The sequence below is a fragment of the Cyanistes caeruleus genome, chromosome 25 (assembly GCF_971803275.1).
Source record: "Cyanistes caeruleus chromosome 25, bCyaCae1.hap1.1, whole genome shotgun sequence".
Taxonomy (NCBI): domain Eukaryota; kingdom Metazoa; phylum Chordata; class Aves; order Passeriformes; family Paridae; genus Cyanistes; species Cyanistes caeruleus.
This window is the reverse complement of record NC_141725.1, coordinates 4,270,557-4,293,889: the sequence shown is the minus strand read 5'-3', so window position 1 is coordinate 4,293,889 and position 23,333 is coordinate 4,270,557. Positions and strand designations below refer to the sequence as shown.

The window sequence follows — 23,333 nt, the reverse complement described above, 5'->3', positions numbered from 1 at the left end:
AATAACCCAGCAGGGAGATTTAAATGGAATGTTGTATCCATGGTTTTATGGATTTGGGATTCCATTACTAAATGGAATATTGTATCCATGTTTTTAGGGATTTGGAATTAGTCTGAGGATCCTTTAGAGACCTGGATATTGGGGGAAAAAAAATCAGGAATTTGTGGGGATATTCCCAGCTTGGAGTCATTGGAAATTCCAGGATTTTGGGGGATTTACATCCAGTTTTTCCCTGAAATTTCCACTGAAATTTCCACTGAAATTTGGTGGAGATGAGGAGGAAAAATGGGAATTGGACATGGAAAATCAGGATTTAAAGTGAGGAGTGTGGGGAAATAACCCAGCAGGGGGATTTAAATGGAATATTGTATCCATGTTTTTATGGATTTGGGATTCCATTAGTAAATGGAATATTGTATCCATGTTTTTATGGATTTGGGATTAGTCTGAGGATCCTTTAGAGACCTGGATATTGGGGAGAAAAAAAATCAGGAATTTGTGGGAATATTCCCAGTTTGGAGTCACTGGAACTTCCAGGATTTTTGGGGATTTCCACTGAAATTTCCACTGAAATTTGGTGGAGATGAGGAGGACAAATGGGAATTGGACATGGAAAATCAGGATTTAAAGTGAGGAGTGTGGGGAAATAACCCAGCAGGGAGATTTAAATGGAATATTGTATCCATGGTTTTATGGATTTGGGATTCCATTACTAAATGGAATATTGTATCCATGTTTTTAGGGATTTGGGATTAGTCTGAGGATCCTTTAGAGACCTGGATATTGGGGGAAAAAAATATCAGGAATTTGTGGGAATATTCCCAGTTTGGAGTCACTGGAACTTCCAGGATTTTTGGGGTTTGAAATCCAGCTTTTCCCAACAGAAATTTGGTGGAGATGAGGAGGAAAAATGAGGATTGGACATGGAAAATCAGGATTTAAAGTGAGGAGTGTGGGGAAATAACCCAGCAGGGAGATTTAAATGGAATATTGTATCCATGTTTTTAGGGATTTGGGATTAGCCACACCTGGATGTTGAGGGGTGAAAACCCAGGAATTTGTGGGATATTCCCATCCTGGTGAGGATTTCCATCTCCAGATCCCGGAGGGAATCCCGGCTCGCCGCCATTCCGAGCTGGGCTCATCCCAGGGGAGGAAAAATTGGGATTTTTCCCGCTGCCATCCTCACCTTGATCCTCTCGATGCCGGCCTCGATGCGGAGCTGCTCCACGAGCTTGCGGGCCTGCGCTATGTTGTTAGTCGTGGACATTCTCTGCCATCGGCTCCGGGCCCCGGCACAGCAGAATCCTGGAAAAAACATGGAAAAAGCGGGGTTGGAGCGGTGAGTGGAGCTGCTCCGGCTGCGGGACCGCGGCGCCATTGCCTGGGGTTGGTGTGTGGAATTCCCGTGGGGTTGGTGTGTGGAATTCCCGTGGGGTTGGTGTGTGGAATTCCCGTGGGGTTGGTGTGTGGAATTCCCGTGGGGTTTGGGTGCAGAATTCCCGTGGGGTTGGTGTGTGGAATTCCCGTGGGGTTGGTGTGCGGAATTCCCGTGGGGTTTGGGTGCAGAATTCCCGTGGGGTTTGGGTGTGGAATTCCCGTGGGGTTTGTGTGTGGAATTCCCGTGGGGTTTGGGTGTGGAATTCCCGTGGGGTTTGGGTGTGGAATTCCCGTGGGGTTGGTGTGTGGAATTCCCGTGGGGTTGGTGTGTGGAATTCCCGTGGGGTTTGGGTGCAGAATTCCCATTGGGTTTGGGTGCAGAATTCCCGTGGGGTTTGGGTGCAGAATTCCCGTGGGGTTGGTGTGTGGAATTCCCGTGGGGTTGGTGTGTGGAATTCCCGTGGGGTTGGTGTGTGGAATTCCCGTGGGGTTTGTGTGGAATTCCCGTGGGGTTGGTGTGTGGAATTCCCGTGGGGTTGGTGTGTGGAATTCCCGTGGGGTTTGGGTGTGGAATTCCCGTGGGGTTTGTGTGCAGAATTCCCGTGGGGTTGGTGTGTGGAATTCCCGTGGGGTTTGGGTGCAGAATTCCCGTGGGGTTTGTGTGGAATTCCCGTGGGGTTGGTGTGTGGAATTCCCGTGGGGTTTGTGTGTGGAATTCCCGTGGGGTTGGTGTGTGGAATTCCCGTGGGGTTTGGGTGCAGAATTCCCGTGGGGTTTGGGTGCAGAATTCCCGTGGGGTTGGTGTGTGGAATTCCCGTGGGGTTGGTGTGTGGAATTCCCGTGGGGTTGGTGTGTGGAATTCCCGTGGGGTTGGTGTGTGGAATTCCCGTGGGGTTGGTGTGTGGAATTCCGTGGGGTTTGTGTGTGGAATTCCCGTGGGGTTTGTGTCCAGAGGGATTTGTGTCCAGATTTCCCATGGGATTTGTGTCCAGCCTTCCCATGGGATTTGTGTCCAGAGGGATTTGTGTCCAGATTTTCCATGGATTTGTGTCCAGATTTTTCCATGGGATTTGTGTCCAACTCTGTGGGGCCATGTCCAATCTCCCCATGGGATCACATCCAATCTCCCCACGGGATCACATCCAATCTCCCCACGGGATCACATCCAATCTCCCCACGGGATCACATCCAATCTCCCCATGGGATCACATCCAATCTCCCCATGGGATCACATCCAATCTCCCCATGGGATCAAATCCAATCTCCCCATGGGATCACATCCATCCTGCCCACAGGATCACATCCAATCTCCCCACGGGATCAAATCCAATCTCCCCACGGGATCACATCCAATCTCCCCATGGGATCACATCCAATCTCCCCACGGGATCACATCCAATCTCCCCACGGGATCACATCCAATCTCCCCATGGGATCACATCCAATCTCCCCATGGGATCACATCCAATCTCCCTATGGGATCACATCCATCCTGCCCATGGGATCACATCCAATCTCCCCACGGGATCACATCCAATCTCCCCACGGGATCACATCCAATCTCCCCACGGGATCACATCCAATCTCCCCACGGGATCACATCCAATCTCCCCACGGGATCACATCCAATCTCCCCACGGGATCACATCCAATCTCCCCACGGGATCACATCCATCCTGCCCACGGGATCACATCCATCCTGCCCATGGGATCACATCCAATCTCCCCATGGGATCACATCCATCCTCCCCCATGGGATCACATCCAATCTCCCCATGGGATCACATCCATCCTGCCCACGGGATCACATCCAATCTCCCCATGGGATCACATCCAATCTCCCCATGGGATCACATCCAATCTCCCCATGGGTTCATGTCCATCCTGTCCCTGGAGCCGTGTCCCTGCACCCCCACAATTCCCTGGCAGACCCTGCACCCCCTCAGTTTCACCCAACAGCCGAAGGATTTTATCCACGACACCAAAGGAATCCTCCCCAGTCCCGGGGCCGGCCGCTCTGACCCCCTTGGCCAGACCCCAGAATCCAAGGCATTTCTCTCGGTGACACCCCCGTGTCCCGGCTGGTGACTCAGCCCTTCCCAGCGCTCCAGCAGACCTGGAGACCATTCCAGGAGGAGCAGGAGCCAAAGCAAACAGGGATCAGATCCCGCCGGCGCTCCCAGCCCCGCCAGCCGCCCACCGCAGCCTTTCCACCGCTTAATTACAGACTCCTCCAACCTTCTCCCCAGGCCTGGCGGCTTCAAAGCCAAACATTCCCGCCTGTCCCATCCCAAGAATCCTCGCCGTCTCGCCTGTGTTTGGACATTTTGGGAGTTTATTCCAGGCGCTCTCAGGGATTGTTTTGCTTGGCAGCGATTCCCGGCTCCTCAATCCCCGAGCAGAACTCGGGAATTCTGCGGGGGGAGGAAGCAGAAGCGCTCCGGCCCCGCGTTCCCGGCTCTGCCGCCGGAGAATTCCCTGAATTAGCGGGGTTCTTTGGGAATCTCCGCCTCTCCCGTCCTGGAAGTGAAGTCAGGCCAAGACGGGGAAGCTGCCAGGGTGAAATCAGGTCTGGCTCTGTGGAACAGGGGAGGAGGAAGGCGGCTGTTCCTCCGGGGAAGGACAGGAGCTGCAGCTCCCGGGATCCCAGGGAATCCCAGCAGGGCCTTTTCCCTCTCCCAAGGGTAAAGAGAAGGTGCTGAGCTCCTCAGTGGGGTCTGAATCCCTCCTAATTCCAGATTCCACAGGGGGATCTGAATCCCTTCCAATCCCAAATTCCACAGGGGGATCTGAATCCCTCCCAATCCCAGATTCCACCGGGGGATCTGAATCCCTCCCAATCCCAGATTCCACAGGGGGATCTGAATCCCTCCCAGTCCCAAATTCCACAGGGGGATCTGAATCCCTCCCAGTCCCAAATTCCATAGGGGGATCTGAATCCCTCCCAATCCCAAATTCCACAGGGGGATCTGAATCCCTCCTAATTCCAGATTCCACAGGGGGATCTGCATCACTTCCAATCCCAAATTCCACGGGGGGATCTGAATCCCTTCCAATCCCAAATTCCACAGGGGGATCTGAATCCCTCCCAATCCCAAATTCCACAGGGAGATCTCAGTCCCTTCCAATCCCAAATTCCACAGGGGGATCTGAATCCCTCCCAATCCCAAATTCCACAGGGGGATCTGAATCCCTCCTAATCCCAAATTCCACAGGGGGATCTGAATCCCTCCTAATTCCAGATTCCACAGGGGGATCTGAATCCCTCCCAATCCCAGATTCCACAGGGGGATCTGAATCCCTCCCAATCCCAAATTCCACAGGGGGATCTGAATCCCTCTCAGTCCCAATTCCACAGGGGATCTGAATCCCTCCTAATTCCAGATTCCACAGGGGGATCTGAATCCCTCCCAATCCCAAATTCCACAGGGGGATCTCAGTCCCTTCCAATCCCAGATTCCACAGGGGGATCTGAATCCCTCCCAATCCCAGATTCCACTGTGGGATCTGCACTGCTCCCACTCCCAGATTCCACCCTGGGATCTGAATCCCTCCCAATCCCAGGTTCTGCAATGGGATTGGGAGCAGGGAAAAGCTCCATGTCCAAGTCCAGCTCCTTCCAAATCCACGAGCTCCAGAGCCCTTCCTGCTGCAGGCACTGCCAGAACCACGGTTCACCTGGACAAGGAATCAGCAGCAGGCAGCTGGGGGGGTGGAAAAATTCAAGGAATTTGTGTTTCCAAGTGTTTGCAGCAGCACAGGAGCACCTGCCTGTACTTTCTCAGCTTCCTGTTTACGGAGCCAGGCCGATGAATCAGCCCAGGGAGAGTTCAGAGAACTCCTGGGAGCTGTTCCCACCCCCATCCCTGTCCCTGCAGCTTCCTGAGGATCCCAGGCTGAAGGAAGGACAGCATGGAGAGGGTTCTGATCCAGGCAGGAATTGTTAAATGAGAATCCTAAAAATCCCTGGCAGGGTGGAGATGTTCTCCTCCCTGGTTTATGGTTTCAGGGAGTTTCAGGAGCTCTGCAGCTCCCAGGATTCCAGGGAATTCCTGTTTTCCTCTTCCCAGCAGGGCCTTTTCCCTCTCCCCAGAGCAGCGAGGAGCAGCAGCCGGTGCTGAGTCCCACAGTGGGATCTGCATCGCTCCCAGTCCCAAATTCCACTGGTTCCACTGTGGGATCGACATTGTTCCCAGTCCTGAATTCCCCAGGGATCTGAATCCCTCCCAGTCCCAGATTCCCCAGGGATCTGAATCCCTCCCAGTCCCGAATTCCCCAGGGATCTGAATCCCTGCCAGTCCTGAATTCCCCACGGATCTGAATCCCTCCCAGTCCTGAATTCCCCAGGGATCTGAATCCCTCCCAGTCCCGAATTCCCCAGGGATCTGAATCCCTCCCAGTCCTGAATTCCCCACGGATCTGAATCCCTGCCAGTCCCAGGTCCCACAGCAGGACCCGACCCCCTCCCAGTCCCGGTTCCCCCTGGTTCCCCGGGTCCCAGGGTGAACTCTGACCCCTCAGTGCCGTTACCCGGAGCGGCCCCAGGAGCCTCCCCGGCTCCAGCTGCGAGCTGGGAAAGCCCAAACAACCTCTGGAGATGTCCCTCGGCACCGGGGGGACGTGGGAGCAGCCCTGGGGGCAGGCAGGAGAGCAGCCAGATGTGGGTGATGCAGCTTTGGATCCAGCTGTGCCCCCTTTGGATCCAGCTGTGCCCTGCATTTGGATCCAGCTGTGCTCTCTTTGGATCCAGCTGTGCCCTGCATTTGGATCCAGTTCTGCTCTCTTTGGATCCAGCTGTGCTCTCTTTGGATCCAGCTGTGCCCTGGATCTGGATCCAGCTGTGCCCTGCATTTGGATCCAGCTGTGCTCTCTTTGGATCCAGCTGTGCCCTGCATTTGGATCCAGCTGTGCTCTCTTTGGATCCAGCTGTGCTCTCTTTGGATCCAGCTGTGCCCTGGATCTGGATCCAGCTGTGCTCTCTTTGGATCCAGCTGTGCCCTGGATCCGGATCCAGCTGTGCCCTGGATCCGGATCCAGCTGTGCTCTCTTTGGATCCAGCTGTGCCCTGGATCTGGATCCAGCTGTGCCCCCTTTGGATCCAGCTGTGCCCTGGATCTGGATCCAGCTGTGCCCTGGATTTGGATCCAGCTGTGCTCTCTTTGGATCCAGCTGTGCCCTGGATCTGGATCCATCTCCACTGTCCCTTTGCCCATGTTTTAAGGAAAGCGGTGTTTGGGAAAGGCCCAGCAGGGACACGCAGCCCTCCTGCACATCCTCCCCAGGTGAAGAAACAACCCCCCAGAGCCAGAATTCCTTCCTGCCAGGGGGGAAAACCTCGGGAATTCGGCCTGGCCCCACCCGCAGCTGCTGCTGGAGCTTTTCCCTTCCCTGGATCCGTGACTCAGCACAGCCCCGCTCTCCTTTCCCTGACTCACCCCAACCCTCGCTCAGCACAAACAAATCTCCCCCAGTTCCTGCTGCGCCGCCTCCCGAGGCCTTTCCCGGCCCATCCCGGGACAATCCGATTTTCGGGAATGGCTTCGCTCCTCACGCTGTGGCCGGGAGCTGTTCCAGGAGGGATGAAATCACTCCCGGGCACTTCTCCCTGTTCCCCCGGCACATCCCAGCCCAGGGAACGCTCACAGGAAGATTTCCCAGCAGCTGGAAAACGGCGCTAAAACCGCGGGGAATCGATAAAAAAATTCAGGGAACACCAGCACGGGGGCAGGGAGGGATCACCCCGAGGCCAAGGACACAGAGAGCTGGGAGGGTGTTGGGAAGGTAGAATTAGAAATAAATCATAAGTATGACTTTGTAGCCAGAAAGGCTAAGGAAGAAGTACAAATGATAGCACGGTTTGAATAATTCAAAGAAACCGGGCTGGTATGCCAGAACACATTCTTTCCTGCAATAAAACCAAGCTGAGACCCCTCATCCCAGCCTTATCAGGAAAGGTCTGAAGGACCCTGAGATAACTAAAAATATGCAAAAATAGCGATTTCTATAGGTTGTACACAAATGTTACTATATTAGTATACTTAGAAAGATTGGTTAGTAAAGGAATAGAATATTCAAAGGTATAGGTTATATAAGTAGTGGTATAGAAGAGCTCACTCTCGCTCTCTCTTTTTCCAGCTCTCTCACTTCTGTTATGTTCTGTAACTCTCTTTCATAGAAATCTTAAGTCTTAAACTCATGTATTCGTATCTTACCCTCTTTTGTATTGCTCTCCCTGAGCCCGCCTTGAGCTCTATCTGTTGGCTCATAGCAGGCTCTCTCTCTCTCTCTCTCTCTCTCTACCCCACGCCCTGAAATAAACTTCTAACACTTAACTCGATTATAGAGGTCTTTGCCGTGTCTCTGACCGTCCCCAGAAAGCGTCTCCTACAGGAGGGAGCTTGGGAAATGCAGCCAGGGATGTTTGGGAATGATGCAAACGCATCCCAGGGAGGCTCTGGCTGCGGGAGCACCCCCGGAATCAGCAGGATTTGCTGTTTTAAACCCATTTGGATATTCTGGAGTAAAAACTGGATCCACGTCCTGACTCGGCAGGAATCTCTCGTTGCATCCCTGAATTTCCAGGCTGAAATGCGCTGCCATTCCCAGGAATGCGGCGGGTGGAGCTGCGGCTGTGCCGGCAGAGCCCCGGGGTGATGGGAGCGCTCGGGGCCGCTCTGTTCCCGGCCAAAATCCCCATTTGGGGGAATTTCCTGGGAAAAGGGAGCGGTGACGGAGCGGTGACGGTGACAGAGCGGTGACAGAGCCGTGACAGAGCCGTGACAGAGCCGTGACAGAGCCGTGACAGAGCCGTGACAGCAGCGCTGGCTGTGCCGAGCCGTGACTCAGCAGCGGCTCCGTGCTCGGCTCCTCCTCCCCCTCCTCCTCCTCCTCCTCCTCCTCCTCCTCTCCCATCACGGATCCCGCTGGCTCCGAGCAGCCTCTGCCCTTTCATCCATTTATTTATGGATTCCTTGGTGCATTTCTTCCCGGCTGGGATGGATCAAGAACTTTGATCCTTTCTCTGTCAGCTCACCCAAACCTTTCCTTCCCTTTTCCTTCATTTCATCCAAACCTTTCCTTCTTTTTCCTCATTTCACCCAAACCTTTCCTTCCCATTTTTTATTTCACCCAAACCTTTCCTTTCCTTTCCTTTTTCTTTTATTTCACCCAAACCTTTCCTTTCCTTTTTTTGTTTCACCCAAACCTTTCCTTTCCTTTTTCTTTTATTTCACCCAAACCTTTCCTTCCTTTTTCCTCATTTCACCCAAACCTTTCCTTCCCATTTTTTATTTCACCCAAACCTTTCTTTCCCTTTTTCCTCATTTCACCCAAACCTTTCCTTCCCTTTTTCCTTCATTTCATCCAAACCTTTCCTTTCCTTTTTTTGTTTCACCCAAACCTTTCCTTTCCTTTTTTTGTTTCACCCAAACCTTTCCTTTCCTTTTTTTATTTCACCCAAACCTTTCCTTTCTTTTTTCTTTTATTTCACCCAAACCTTTCCTTCCCTTTTTTTATTTCACCCAAACCTTTCCCTCCCTTTTCCCTCATTTCACCCAAACCTTTCCTTTCTTTTTCCTCATTTCACCCAAACCTTTCCTTCCCTTTTTCCTTATTTTACCCAAACCTTTCCTTTCCTTTTCCTCATTTCACCCAAACCTTTCTTTCCCTTTTTCCTCATTTTACCCAAACCTTCCTCTCCTTTTCCCTCATTTCACCCAAACCTTCCTCTCCTTTTTCCCTCTCCTTTTCCAACCGGGACGTGGCCTCGGGACGGGGGTGATGAGGCTGAAACCGGCCGGGCCTGTCGGGGCCCAGGGCTGAGCCCTGGCCCGGGTCCCGCCCGGCTCCATCCCTCGGTGCCACCTGCGCTGACGCCAGCGCGGAAAAATGCGCTGATCCCGAGCTCCTCCGGGAATTCTTCCCATTCCTCTCATAGCTGAGAGCTGCCACTCCTCCGACACCGAGAGTCTGGGCAACATTCACCCTTCCAGGACCCCAGTCACCCCTCAGGACCCTCTCCACCCTTCCAGGACCCCTTTTACCCCTCAGGACCCTCTCCACCCTTCCAGGACCCTCTCTACCCTTCCAGGACCCCTTTTACCCCTCAGGACCCTCTCTACCCTTCCAGGACCCCTTTTACCCCTCAGGACCCTCTCTACCCTTCCAGGACCCCTTTTACCCCTCAGGACCCTCTCTACCCTTCCAGGACCCTCTCTACCCATCCAGGACCCCATTTACCCCTCAGAACCCTCTCTTCCCTTCCAGGACTTAATTTACCCCTCAGGGCCCCATTTACCCTTCCAGGACCCCATTTATTCTCTGAAAAATCCCTCTTTACCCTTCCAGGATGCAATTTACACCTCATTTACCTTTTCCAGGGCCGCATATATTCCTTGAGAACCCTCTTTACCCTTCCAGGACCCTCTTTACCCTTCCCAGGGCCACAGGTACCCTTCCAGGACCCCATTAATTCCCTGAGGATCCTCTTTCTCTTCCAGGACCCCAGTTATCCCCACAAGGCTAAATTTACCCTTCCAGGACCCCAATTACCCTCACAAGACCAAATTTACCCTTCCAGGACCTCAATTATCCCCACGGGGCTAAATTTACCCTTCCAGGACCGTGGTTTCGCTGCTTTTCTCTTCCTTCCCCCTCTCCCCACCCCAAAAAAATTTGGGATCGGGGCCGATGGATGTGATGGGATTTGGGATTCAGGGATGAACTCCTGGAACTCGGCCTTAATCAAATCAAATTAATCAATAATCAAATGGTTTTAATTAATTAATTAAAGAGCAGCCTCGCACCCGTTTCAGGGAGCTGCAAAAAAAACCCCAAACCCGCCGGGATTTGGGAATTCGGGAATGGAGTGGCCCCAGGGTCTCAAATCCCATCAGGATTTGGGAATTCCGGAATGGAGCGGCCCCAGGGTCTCAAATCCCATCAGGATTTGGGAATTCGGGAATGGAGAAACCCCAGGGTCCCCAATCCCCCCAGGATTTGGGAATTTGGGAATGGAGAAACCCCAGGGTCTCAAATCCCATCAGGATTTGGGAATTTGGGAATGGAGAAACCCCAGGGACTCAAATCCCATCAGGATTTGGGAATTTGGGAATGGAGAAACCCCAGGGACTCAAATCCCATCAGGATTTGGGAATTTGGGAATGGAGCAGTCCCAGGGTCCCCAATCCACCCAGGATTTGGGAATTCCGGAATGGAGCGGCCCCAGGGTCTCAAATCCCATCAGGATTTGGGAATTTGGGAATGGAGCGGTCCCAGGGACTCCAAACACACCGGGATTCAGGGATGGAGCAGCTGGAGGATCTCCAATCCCATCAGGATTTGGGAATTCAGGGCTGGAGGATCTCCAATCCCGCCAGGATTTGGGAATTCAGGGATGGAGAAACCCCAGGGTCTCAAATCCCCTTGGAATTCAGGGATGGAGGGTCCCCAATCCCATCAGAATTCAGGAATTCAAGGATGGAGAAACCCCAGGGTCCCCAATCCCACCGGGATTTGGGGATTCGGGAATGGAGCAGCCCCAGGGTCTCAAATCCTCTCGGGATTTGGGAATTCAGGGCTGGAGGATCTCCAATCCCATCAGGATTTGGGAATTCAGGGATGGAGGATCTCCAATCCCCTTGGAATTCGGGAATTCAAGGATGGAGCAGCCCCAGGGTCTCCAAACCCGCCGGGATTCAGGAATTCGGGAATGGAGCACGGCCGGGATCCAGGAGAAGCGGGGGAAGCGAGCCGGGGGAGCCCGGATCCCCATCCCAGAGCCAGCTCCCGTTTTTGGGATGAACTCAGGGATTTTGGGATCAGATCCAGCCGGGATCCCCATCCCAGAGTGAGCTCCCATTTTGGGGATGAACTCAGGGATTTTGGGATCAGATCCAGCCGGGATCCCCATCCCAGAGTGAGCTCCCATTTTGGGGATGAACTCAGGGATTTTGGGATCAGATCGAGCCGGGATCCCCATCCCAGAGTGAGCTCCCGTTTTGGGGATGAACTCAGGGATTTTGGGATCAGATCCAGCCGGGATCCCCATCCCGGAGTGAGCTCCAGTTTTTGGGATGAACTCAGGGATTTTGGGATCAGATCCAGCCGGGATCCCCATCCCAGAGCCAGCTCCTGTTTTTGGGGATGAATTCAGGGATTTTGGGATCAGAGCGAGGCTCCTTGGCCGGGAGGGAACAAAGGCGCTTCCTGAGCAGCCTCAATGAGCCATTGATTGGATTTTTCCCTGACTGCAGCAAGTTTTTATTCCCTGCTTTTGGTTTTTTTGGGATTTTCTTTTTTTTCCCCCTTCCCTCCTTTCAGATCTCCGGATTTTGGTGGCGTGGGAGCAGAGGAAATCGTAGGGAAAACTCCCAAAAACTCCCTAAAAACTCCCTAAAAACTCCCTAAAAACTCCCTAAAAGCTCTAAAACCTCCCTTGATCCAAAGCAGTCTGAAACACTCCCAAGAAATTCCCTCATTTTTTTCCAGGAAAACATAAAATTCCCGAATCCACACCCCTTTTTTCCAGGGAAACCTGAAGTCCCCAGGAATTCATCCTTTGATCCAGAGCAGTCTGAAGAAATTCCCAAGAAATTCCTCCCTTTTTTTCCAGGAAAACCTAAAATCCCCTAAGGAATTCCTCCTTTTTTTCAGGGAAACCTGAAGCTCCCAAGAAATTCCCTCTTTTTTTCCAGGGATGCCTGAAGCCCTCAGGAATTCACCCCTCGATCCACTGCAGTCTGAAGAAATTCCCAAGAAATCCCCCCTTTTTTCCAGGAAAACCTAAAGCACCTTAAGGAATTCCCCTTTTTTTTCCAGGGAAACCTGAAGCCCTCAGGAATTCATCCTTTGATCCAGAGCAGTCTGAAGAAATTCCCAAGAAATTCCTCCTTTTTTTCCAGGAAAACCTAAAATCCCCTAAGGAATTCCTCCTTTTTTTCCAGGAAAACCTAAAATCCCCTAAGGAATTCCCCCTTTTTTTCCAGGAAAACCTAAAATCCCCTAAGGAATTCCTCCTTTTTTTCAGGGAAACCTGAAGCTCCCAAGAAATTCCTGCCCCTTTTTTTTTTTCCAGGGAAGCCTAAAGTCCCCTAAGGAATTCCTCCCATTTTTTCCAGGGATGCCTGAAGCTCTCAGGAATTCACCCCTCGATCCACTGAAGTCTGAAGAAATTCCCAAGAAATTCCTCCCTTTTTTCCAGGAAAACCTAAAGTTCCCTAAGGAATTCCCCCTTTTTTTTCCAGGAAAACCTAAAGTCCCCAGGAATTCATCCCTTGATCCAAAGCAGCTTGAAGCATTCTCAAGAAATTCCCTTTTTTTTCCCCAGGAAAACCTGAAGTCCCCTAAGGAATTCCTCCCATTTTCCCAGGAAAACCTGAAGTTCCCTAAGGAATTCCTCCCATTTTTTTCCAGGGAAACCCGAAGTTCCCTCAGGAACTCCTCCCATTTTCCGTCGCTGCCGGAATTCCCGGCTGGAATTCCCTGCTCCCTGATTTCCTGGGAACAGCTGGGTGGGGATTCCTGGCAGCTCTGCCAGGGCAATTCCAGCTCCGTGCCCATGGAGCACATTCCAGACTTTATTTTTGGCTCTCCCAATAAAAAAAAATCTAATTTAAAAAACAAAGAACCTGCAAGGGCAGAACATCTTCCAGCTCCCAAATCCCAAAATCCCCCCAAAAAATTGGAATTCGCTTTTCCAGGTCCCTGGGGGAGATTTGCAGAGTTTTTCCCTGTGCTTTGAATCCCATTTTTCACCAGGAAAAGCCCCCATCCCAAACCCCACTGACCCTAAATGTGATCCCAGAGTTATCCCACGGGATTTCTGCATCCCAAACCCCTCTGACCCTAAATGTGATCCCAGAGTTATCCCATGGGATTTCTGCATCCCAAACCCCTCTGACCCTAAATGTGACCCCAGAGTTATCCCATGGGATTGGTGCATCCCAAACCCCTCTGACCCTAAATGTGACCCCAGAGTTATCCCATGGGATTGGTGCATCCCAAACCCCTCTGACCCTAAATGTGATCCCAGAGTTATCCCATGGGATTGGTGCATCCCAAACCCCTCTGACCCTAAATGTGATCCTGGGTTATCCCATGGGATTGGTGCATCCCAAACCCCTCTGACCCTAAATGTGATCCCAGAGTTATCCCATGGGATTTCTGCATCCCAAACCCCACCCTAAATGTGATCCTGTCTGACCCTAAATGTGATCCCGGGGTTATCCCATGGGATTTTGGCACCGCTGACCCCGCTGATTCCCGCAGCTTCTCCGGGAATTCCGTCCCATCCCCTCCCCACCCTCACAGGCAGGAATCCCTTCCCAAATCCCCCTCAAAACTCCCCTTTTCCAGTGGGAAAAAGTTCCCTTTCCCAGTGGGAAGCCATTCCCTGTATCCTACAAAATAATGAGCTCACTCCCAAACCTCTCCAGGAATTCCACCTCTTTCCCTATCCCTGTTTTTCCCCAACCTGCAGCAGATAAATTTCCAAATTTAACCGCCGAGGTTTTCCCGTGACCCCGAGGCCTCTCCCTCACGTTCCTCCCTCTCCTCATCCCATTCTTTTCCAAAGGAAAATTCCCTTTTTTAGCCCTGCCGGCCCCTCTGGCTGCATTCCCAGCCCTGAGCTCAGGTTTGGAGCGGCTCCAGCGCAGCGTGACCGGGAGCAAAGAGCCTTCAGCTCCCTCCCCTCGCTCATCCCGTGATCCCACACTCATCGCATTTTCCCAAAAAAACGCGGTTTTGCGGGAAAACAAGCGGCGGTCACGGGGTTCGGTGGATGAGGAATCATCGGGATCCCGATCCATGCGCTCATCCCGCTCCGGATGGGGCCGGGGGTGATGGAGGGGGGGATTTGGCACCGCCCGGAGATCCCGAAACAAAGCTGGGATGGGATGGGGAAGTCACGGGATGGGGATGGGAGGAGGAGGAGGAGCGGTGCCCAAAGGTCAGGGAATGGGAATGAGCTGGGAATGAGCCGGGAATGAGCCGGGAATGAGCCGGGAATGAACCGGGAATGAGCCGGGAATGAACCGGGAATGAGCCGGGAATGAGCCGGGAATGAGCCGGGAATGAGCTGGGAATGAGCCGGGAATGAGCCGGGAATGAGCCGGGAATGAGCCGGGAATGAGCTGGGAATGAGCCGGGAATGAACCGGGAATGAGCTGGGAATGAGCCGGGAATGAGCTGGGAATGAGCCGGGAATGAGCTGGGAATGAGCCGGGAATGAGCTGGGAATGAGCCGGGAATGAGCCGGGAATGAGCTGGGAATGAGCCGGGAATGAGCTGGGAATGAGCCGGGCCCTTCTGTAGGGAATGAGGTTCCCGGAGCAGCTCCGTGTCCCCATTCCAGAACAGGAATGAGCTCGGAATGAGCCGGGCCCTGATTCCAGCAGGGCCCTTTTATAGGGAATGTGGATCCCGGAGCAGCTCCGTGTTCCCATTCCAGCCCGGAGCCTCATCCCAAAAATCCAGCGGGAAGAGCTGCTCTTCCCATCCGACAGCTGGAAAACATCTGGAGCTGGAAAGGGGAGCTCTGGGATCAGCTCCCAGCTCCGTAGGGACCCCTGGTTTATAGGAAATCATGGAATTCTTGGATCTGGGAGGGGTTTAAGGATCATCCCGGACAATTCCCACCATCCTGGGCTGCTCCAGCGCGGCCTCGGCGCTTCCAGGGATCCAGGGGCGGCCACAGCTGCTCTGGGAATGTCCCAAAATCCCAAAATCGGGGCTGGGAACTCTGGCTGGAGCCGTTCCCAGCCTGTGATGCCTTTCCCAGATGTGCACCCGGATCAAAACATTCCAAAGCTTTTTCCCAGGGGAAAACGGAGCCCGAATTCCCCCAAAACCTGGGAAAACAAAGAGGTGTCAACTCTCCCAGGAAGGGAAAGCAACATCCAAGAGGGAAGGGGCAAAAGCTTGGGAATTCTGGCTTGTTCCGCGTGTTTGGGCTCTGAGGATAAAGATTTTCCTGGAAATAAATTTTTAATAAAAAATCACAGAAAATTTTCCCTCCTCAACTGCTCCAAAATATCCCCACGGGGTCACTGGGACAACCCAATCCTAAAAATCCCTGGATTTCTGAGCAAACCCTGTTTTTAATGGGGTCCAGGACAGCCTCAAAATTCCCTGTGTTGGGGTTTGGGCACTGTGGGAATGCTGAGCTTCCCAAAATCCCAAATTCCCATCTCCCAGTGGTATTTAGGGCATGGAAAAATGCAGGATTTGATCCTGCAAACACTCGGTGCTCATCAATCCAGGAGTGGGAATCTGGGAGAAAGGAAAAGCTTCCTCAGAAATCTCCAGAATTCCCAGGTTTTTTTGGGTGTTCTCCACTTTCCCTGCAGAATTCCAAAGGAAAGGAGGAGCAGCAGGGCAGGTTTGGGAAGCAGAGGTTTGGAAAAGCAGCTTGGGTGATCTTCATTCCCCTCCAAAAAATGGGGAAACTCCTCCTCTTCTTCACATTCCTCCCAAAAATAGGGAAAATAACTCTCCTTCTCCTCATTCCCTCCCAAAATTTGGGAAAACTCCTCTCCCTTTCCTCATTCCCCTCCAAAAAATGGGAAAGCATTCCTCCCTCTCCTCATTTCCTCCCAAAAACAGGAGCGGCTCAGGAGCCGCCACTCAGCTCCTCGTGAGCTCCGGGAGGCTGGAACGGAACGGGATCTGGGAGAGGAGACAGGGATGGGATCAGACAGGGATGGGATCAGACAGGGATGGGATCTGGGGATGGGATCCGGGGATGGGATCAGACAGGGATGGGATCTGGGGATGGGATCCAGGGATGGGATCTGGGAGAGGAGACAGGGATGGGATCAGACAGGGATGGGATCCAGGGATGGGATGTGGGGATGGGATCTGGGGAATGGGATCTGGGACAGGAGACAGGGATGGGATCTGGGGACGGGATGTGGGGATGGGATCCGGGGATGGGATCTGGGAGAGGAGACAGGGATGGGATCTGGGGATGGGATCCAGGGATGGGATCTGGGGACAGGAACTGGGGATGGGAACTGGGGACAAGATCCAGGACAGGATCTGGAGACGGGATCCGGGAGAGGCAGGAGGGATGGGATTTGGAAATGGGGACAGGATCTGGGGACAGGATTTGGGGACAGCATCTGGGGACAGGATTTGGGGACAGCATCTGGGGAGAGGCCCTTAGGGACAGGTTTTAAGGGCAGGATCCAGGGACAGGATTTAGGGACAGAATCCAGGGACAGGATCTGGGGAGAGGCTTCAGGAACGGGATTTAGGGACAGGATCTGGGGAGATGGGAGATGTTTCAGGAACAGCTTTTGGGGAGAATTTACGGATTTCAAGGAGAGATTTTTAAGGAGGGATTTTAGCCACAGATTTTAGGACCAGACTCTAGGGAGAGATTTCAGGGCCGGATTTCAGGGCCAGAACCAGTCTGGAAGGAGAATTCCTGGGAAATTCAGGATGCTGGAAGAGCCGGAGCAGCACAAACAACTCCGCGGTCACGGGGCTTGAAAGGCTCTTTGAATTTCCGTGCGCAAAAAGGACGGAGCGCAAATGCCACGGGCGGCTCCAAAGCCTCCGGATCATCCCCGATGATCCATCCCCACCTCCCCCAGGGAATGAGTCAGGCAGGCCCCGAGCAGGGCAGCACCTCCGTGCGGGGCTGGCTGCCTGCAGCCTCCGACATTCCCAGGGAAATCTCATTTCTGCAGCTCAGGGAGCAAAAAAAAACGCCAGGGATTGGGTGCAGCCTGCGTAGAAAATCCACGTGGAGAGGATTGAGCAGCGCCCAGCAGCAGGCACAGAGCCAAAAAGCTTCAATCTGCTCTGTTTTTCCTCCTCCCTACAGGCACAGGAACCCAAAATGGTTTTTATTTGTCTGATTTTCCCTATTTTCAGCAGGAATAATAGCCTAAAAAAAATTTATTTGCTTGGTTTTCCCTCTTCTCAAAAGCCAGAAGTTTTTATCTGCTCGGTTTTAACTCTTTCCAGCAGGCACGGGAGCCTGAAAGTTTTCTTTCTAATTGATTTTCTCTCCTCCCAACAGGCACAGAAACCCAAAAGATTTTATCTGCTCCATTTTCTTTCCTCCCAAAACACACAAGAACCTGAAAGTTTTTTTATCTGCTCGATTTTCCCTCTTCCCAACAACCACAGGAACCCAAAAGTTTTCTTTCTGCCCAATTTTTTCTCTTCTTAAAATGCACAGGAGCCTAAAATTCCTTTTATCTGCTCGATTTTCCCTCTTCCCAAAATGCACAGGAGCCTAAATTTCTTTTAAATTTCTCCTCCCCGCACATCTGGGCAGCTGTTGAGGCCCAAACTCGGGGGAGGGGTGAGAAAAAACCCCAGGAATTCCAGAATCCCCCAGGTCCAGCTGGAAGGGCTCCCCCCACCCCAAAAAAAAAAAACCCCGGCAGGATTTTGGGGTCTGCGGCGGCTCCGGGATCAGGGCGACGGGGGAGGGAATTTCGGAGTAATGAGGGTGGGTGTGTGCTTAGCTCAGGGTGCAGGAATCCGTCTGTCCGCCTGTCTGTCCGCCTGTCTGTCCGCCTGTCTGCCTGTCTGCCTGTCTGTCTGCCTGTCCGCCTGTCTGTCTGTCTGTCTGTCTGTCTGCCTGTCTGTCTGTCTGCTGCTGCCCTCTGCTGCCGTAGCCGGGTGGGGATTCTCTGTTTTGGGGAGGTTGGTTTTTTTCTGGAGGTTGGGTTTGGGTTTGGGTTTGGGGTGTCAGAGCTCGGCTCGGGGTGAAGAGCGCGGGGAAATTTGCCCTCATCTTCATCTTCGTCGTCATCCTCGTACCCCTTCTCATCATGCTCATCGTCATTTTCATTGTCATCCTCATCCTCACACTCATTGCCATCCTCGTCTTCTTCATCCCCATCCCCATCCTCATCCTCTTCATCCTCATCCCCCTTCTAATCATCCTCATCACCATCCTCATCTTCATCCCCATCTTCATCCGCATCCCCATCCTCCTCATCCTCATCTTCATTGTCATCCTCATCCTCCTTCTCATCATCCTCATCACCATCCTCATCTTCATTTTCATTGTCATCCTTGTCCTCACACTCATTGCCATCCTCGTCTTCTTCATCCCCATCCTCATCCTCATCCTCCTCATCCTCATCCTCATCCTCATCCTCATCCTCATCCTCATCCTCATCCCCATCCTCATCCTCCTCATCCTCATCCCCCTTCTAATCATCCTCATCACCATCCTCATCTTCACCCTCATCTTCATCCCCATCCTCATCTTCATTTTCATTGTCATCCTCGTCCTCACATTCATCGCCATCCTCGTCTTCTTCATCCCCATCCTCATCCTCCTTATCCTCATCTTCATCCTCATCCTCATCCTCATCCCTCTTCTAATCATCCTCATCACCATCCTCATCTTCATTTTCATTGTCATCCTCGTCCTCACACTCATTGCCATCCTCATCTTCATCCTCCTTCTCATCTTCATCCTCCTCATCCCCATCCCCATCCTCCTCCTCCTCCCCAGAGAAGATTTTTGCCTCGTTTTTGGGGTGAAATGTGCAGAACAGGAAGGAGTTTGGCCCTTTTTAGGGGGAAAATGAGACAGGGAGAGATGTTTGCCCCATTTTGGGGGGAAAACGTGAAAAACAGGAGCTGTTTCCTCAGTTTTTGGGAAGGAATGAGGAGTTGGAGAGGTGTTTGCTCCATCCTCATCCTCATCCTCATCCTCATCCTCATCCTCATCCTCATCCTCATCCCAGGAAAGTCCCAGCGCTCCCGGTGGCCCCGCAGAGCCTCGCGGGGATCCGTTGCTGGCTCCAGTTTTAATTAGGGTGCTTTAATTAGGGAATCTGCATAGAAATTAATGAGCGCCGCCCCCCCGCGGTCCGAGCGCGCCCTCTGCCGCCCGCAGCGGCAGCTGCAGCCAGGGAAATGCGGGATTTCTCCAAGAAATAAATGGGATTTGCAATGGTTTTCCACCCGAAATGCACAAAATCGGCCACAAAATTCCCAGAGCCCGGCTCTGGAGCCACCCCTGACAACCCCAAACATCACCCCAAAAACAATCCCAAACACAACCCCAAAAACCCCAAACACAACCCCAAAAACAACCCCAAAAACAACCCCAAAAACAACCCCAAACACAACCCCAAAAACCCCAAACACAACCCCAAAAACCCCAAACACAACCCCAAACACAACCCCAAAAACAACCCCAAAAACAACCCCAAACACAACCCCAAAAACAACCCCAAACACAACCCCAAACACGTCCCCAAAAACAACCCCAAACACAACCCCAAAAACAACCCCAAAAACAACCCCTGACAACTCCAAACAACCCCAAAAACAAAACACCACCCCAAAAACAACTCCAAATAACCCCAAACAACTCCAAAAACAACACAAAATAACCCCAAACAGCCCCACACGTAACGAGCAGCACCCACAGTCAGCACCTCCGGATCCAAACCCATTCCAAACCCATTCCAAACCATTCCAAACCTATTCCAAATCAATTCCGAACCCATTCCAAACGCATTCCAATTCCAAACCCAATCCAAATCCATTCCAAACCAATTCCAAACCCATTCCAATTCCAAACCCATTCCAAACCTATTCCAAACCAATTCCAATTCCAAACTCATTCCAAACCAATTCCAAACTCATTCCAAACTCATCCCAAACCAATTCCAAACCAATTCCAAACCAATTCCAATTCCAAACCAATTTAAACCCATTCCAAACCAATTCCAAACCAGTTCCAAACCCATTCCAATTCCAAACCCATTCCAAACCTATTCCAAACCAATTCCAAAGCAATTCCAAAGCAATTCCAAACCCATTCCAAACTCATTCCAAACCAATTTAAACCCATTCCAAACCAGTTCCAAACCAATTCCAATTCCAAACCAATTCCAAACCCATTCCAAACCCATTCCAAACTCATTCCAAACCAATTCCAAACCAATTTAAACCCATTCCAAACCTATTCCAAAGCAATTCCAAAGCAATTCCAAACCAATTCCAATTCCAAACCAATTCCAATTCCAAACCAGTTTAAACCAATTCCAATTCCAAACCAGTTCCAAACCAATTCCAATTCCAAACCAATTCCAAACCAATTCCAAACTCATTCCAAACTCATCCCAAACCCATTCCAAACCAATTCCAAACCAGTTCCAATTCCAAACCAATTCCAAACCAATTCCAATTCCAAACCAATTCCAATTCCAAACCAATTCCAATTCCAAACCAATTTAAACCCATTCCAAACCAATTCCAAACCAATTCCACACCCCTCATCCAGACCGTTTTTCCAGAAAAAAATGAAGCAATTAACAGGAAATTAATTAAGAACGACACAAATCCCGAGCTCTCCTCTCACCTTCCTACTGCAGAGCAGTCCCGGCCTCCGTCCCCGATCCCGGCGCTTCCTCGGTTTCCCTGGATTCCTCCTGCCGAGGAAAAGGCCAATTCAGGGATTTGGATTTTTTGGGAATTTTGGGAAGTGCTGGACGTCGATATCCGATTATCCAGCGGGAAATCGGGAATCTGAGATCAGAACATCGGGGAAGCCGCGCAATCCGTCCTTCGATTTTAGAAATCCCAGCGAAAGGGGAAATATTTGGGTCTAAATCCAGGGGTTTTTTTGAGGGGGAAATGAGGAAAAATCCCATTTTTGGAGGGGAATATGAAGGAGAGGAAGAATTTGTAATGTTTTTTGAGGAGAACGAGGAGCTGGAGAGGGGTTTGCTCCATTTTTGGGGTGAAATGTGAAGAACAGGAGCCGTTTCCTCCGTTTTTGGAAGGGAATCAGGACAGGGAGAGGTTTTTATTCCCGTTTTTTTGGGGGGAATATGAAAAAGAGAAGCATTTTCCCCCCATTTTAGGGGGGAATGAGAAGAAAAGAAGATTTTTGCCTCGTTTTTGGGGTGAAATGTGAAGAACAGGAAGGAGTTTGGCTCCTTTTTGGGAGGGAAAATGAGACAGGGAGAGATGTTTGCCCCATTTTGGAGGGAAAATGTGAAAAACAGGAGCTGTTTCTTCAATTTTTGGGTGGAAATGAGGATTTGGAGAGGTGTTTACCCCATTTTTGGGGGGGAAATATGAAAAAGAGGAGGAATTTCTCCCATTTTAGAGAAGAACATGAAGAATAGGAGATTTTTTGCCCCATTTTTGGGAGGAAATGAGGATTTGGAGAGGTGTTTGCCCCATTTTTGGGGTGAAACATGAAAAAAAAAGAGAATTTCCCTAATTTTAGTGAAGAACATGAAGAATAGAAGCTTTTTCCCCCATTTTTGGGAGGAAATGAGGATTTGGAGAGGTGTTTGCCCCATTTTTGGGTGGAAATGAGGATTTGGAGAGGTGTTTCCCCCATTTTTGGATGGAAATGAGGATTTGGAGAGGTGTTTCCCCCATTTTTGGGTGGAAATGAGGATTTGGAGAGGTGTTTCCCCCATTTTTGGGAGGAAATAAGGATTCGGAGAGGTGTTTCCCCCATTTTTGGGGTGAAACATGAAAAAAAAAGATAATTTCCCCCATTTCAAAGGAGAACACAAAGAGGAGGAGGAGGAAGAATTTCCCCTATTTTAAATAAACATGAATTTTTTTGGGGGGGGAAGGAATATAAAATAATATAAACAATATAAAACACTCCAGTGACTTTTTAGCACAGAAACCCTCGGCCTGCCTCGCTCCAGCACATCCTGGCAGGTTGAATTTCCAGGAAAACCTCGTTCCCAGGCTGCAGGAACGAGCTGAACTTGGGAGAGCTCCCAAAACTTTGTTGGGAACCCCTCGTGCTTCACGTCCGAGGCTGCCCTGGCCCTTTCCCAGTAAAACATTGCTCAACCCCGAGCCAGGATGAATTCCAAGAATCCATGGGAGCTGAAATCCAAGGCTGGTTGTTTTCCCTGCTCGCTGCTTGGACGCAAACAGTTGGGGTTGTGGGGTGGTTTTTTTTTTGTTGTTGTTGTTTTGGTTTTGTTTTTCTGTCAAATCCACGTCAGTGATTCCGGGCTGGGGGTCAGGTCAGGGCTCCTCTCTTCCTCCTCCTCCTCCTCCTCCTCCTCCTCCTCCTCCTCCTCCTCCTCCTGTGGATTCAGGGATGGGAAACAGCCCAAAAAAACCCAGTTTAAAGCTGCTGGGGTTTTGTTTTTAAACCCAATTTAAAGTTGGTGAGTTTTGTCTTTAAACCCAGTTTAAAGTTGGTGAGTTTTGTTTTTAAACCCAGTTTAAAGTTGATGGGGTTTTTTCTTTTAAACCCAGTTTAAAGTTGGTGGGTTTTGTCTTTAAACCCAGTTTAAAGCTGGTGGGGTTTTGTCTTTAAACCCAGTTTAAAGTTGGTGAGTTTTGTTTTTAAACCCAGTTTTTGCCTTTAAACAGGGATTTTTTTTTATACAATTTTCACATTCCAGCTCTCTGTGGAAATAGGAAGGTGAGAGGAGGGGAAAAAAAATAAAAAAAGCTGGAATTTGGGGCAGGTCAGGAAGAGCAAAAAGGAATTGGAGATAAAGGCACAAACACCTGGGACAGCTCCAGGTTTGGAATTACCAAAGGGAACAAACAATCCCGGAGTTTTCCAGAGGGACACGATCCCATCCTTGGCTTTCCCGGTGTTTACAGCCCTGCAGGATCCGGCAGGGAAAACAAGGCTGAGCTCAGCCCGCTGGAATCGGCTCTGCCCCCTCCTTCCTGCCAGCCCTGGCCCGGGGAAAAGCTCTGGAACTCCATATTCCACAGGCTCCTGCTTCCGGCAGCCTGCAATTCCGGGCTGGAATTCTGGGCTGGAATTCTGGGCTGGAATTCTGGGCTGGAATTCTGGGCTGCAATTCCGGGCCGGAATTCTGGGCTGCAATTCTGGGCTGGAATTCCGGGCTGGAATTCTGGGTTGGAATTCTGGGCTGGAATTCTGGGCTGGAATTCTGGGCTGCAATTCCGGGCTGGAATTCCAGGCTGGAATTCTGGGTTGGAATTCTGGGCTGGAA

General features: G+C 51.3%; 1 protein-coding gene across 1 annotated transcript in view; it reads right to left on the bottom strand.

Moving 5' to 3' along the window:
- The window catches only part of GNG7 (G protein subunit gamma 7), a 45,067-nt gene that overhangs the window by 6,496 nt on the left and 15,238 nt on the right, over window positions 1–23,333 (bottom strand). The window contains exons 3-4 of the mRNA XM_086862330.1: window positions 20,732–20,801; window positions 1,190–1,308 (exon numbers count right to left, since the gene is read on the bottom strand). Of these exons, the coding sequence (XP_086718456.1) occupies window positions 1,190–1,270 (81 nt within the window). The 5' untranslated portion in view covers window positions 1,271–1,308; window positions 20,732–20,801. The remainder of the gene's footprint in view (window positions 1–1,189; window positions 1,309–20,731; window positions 20,802–23,333) is intronic.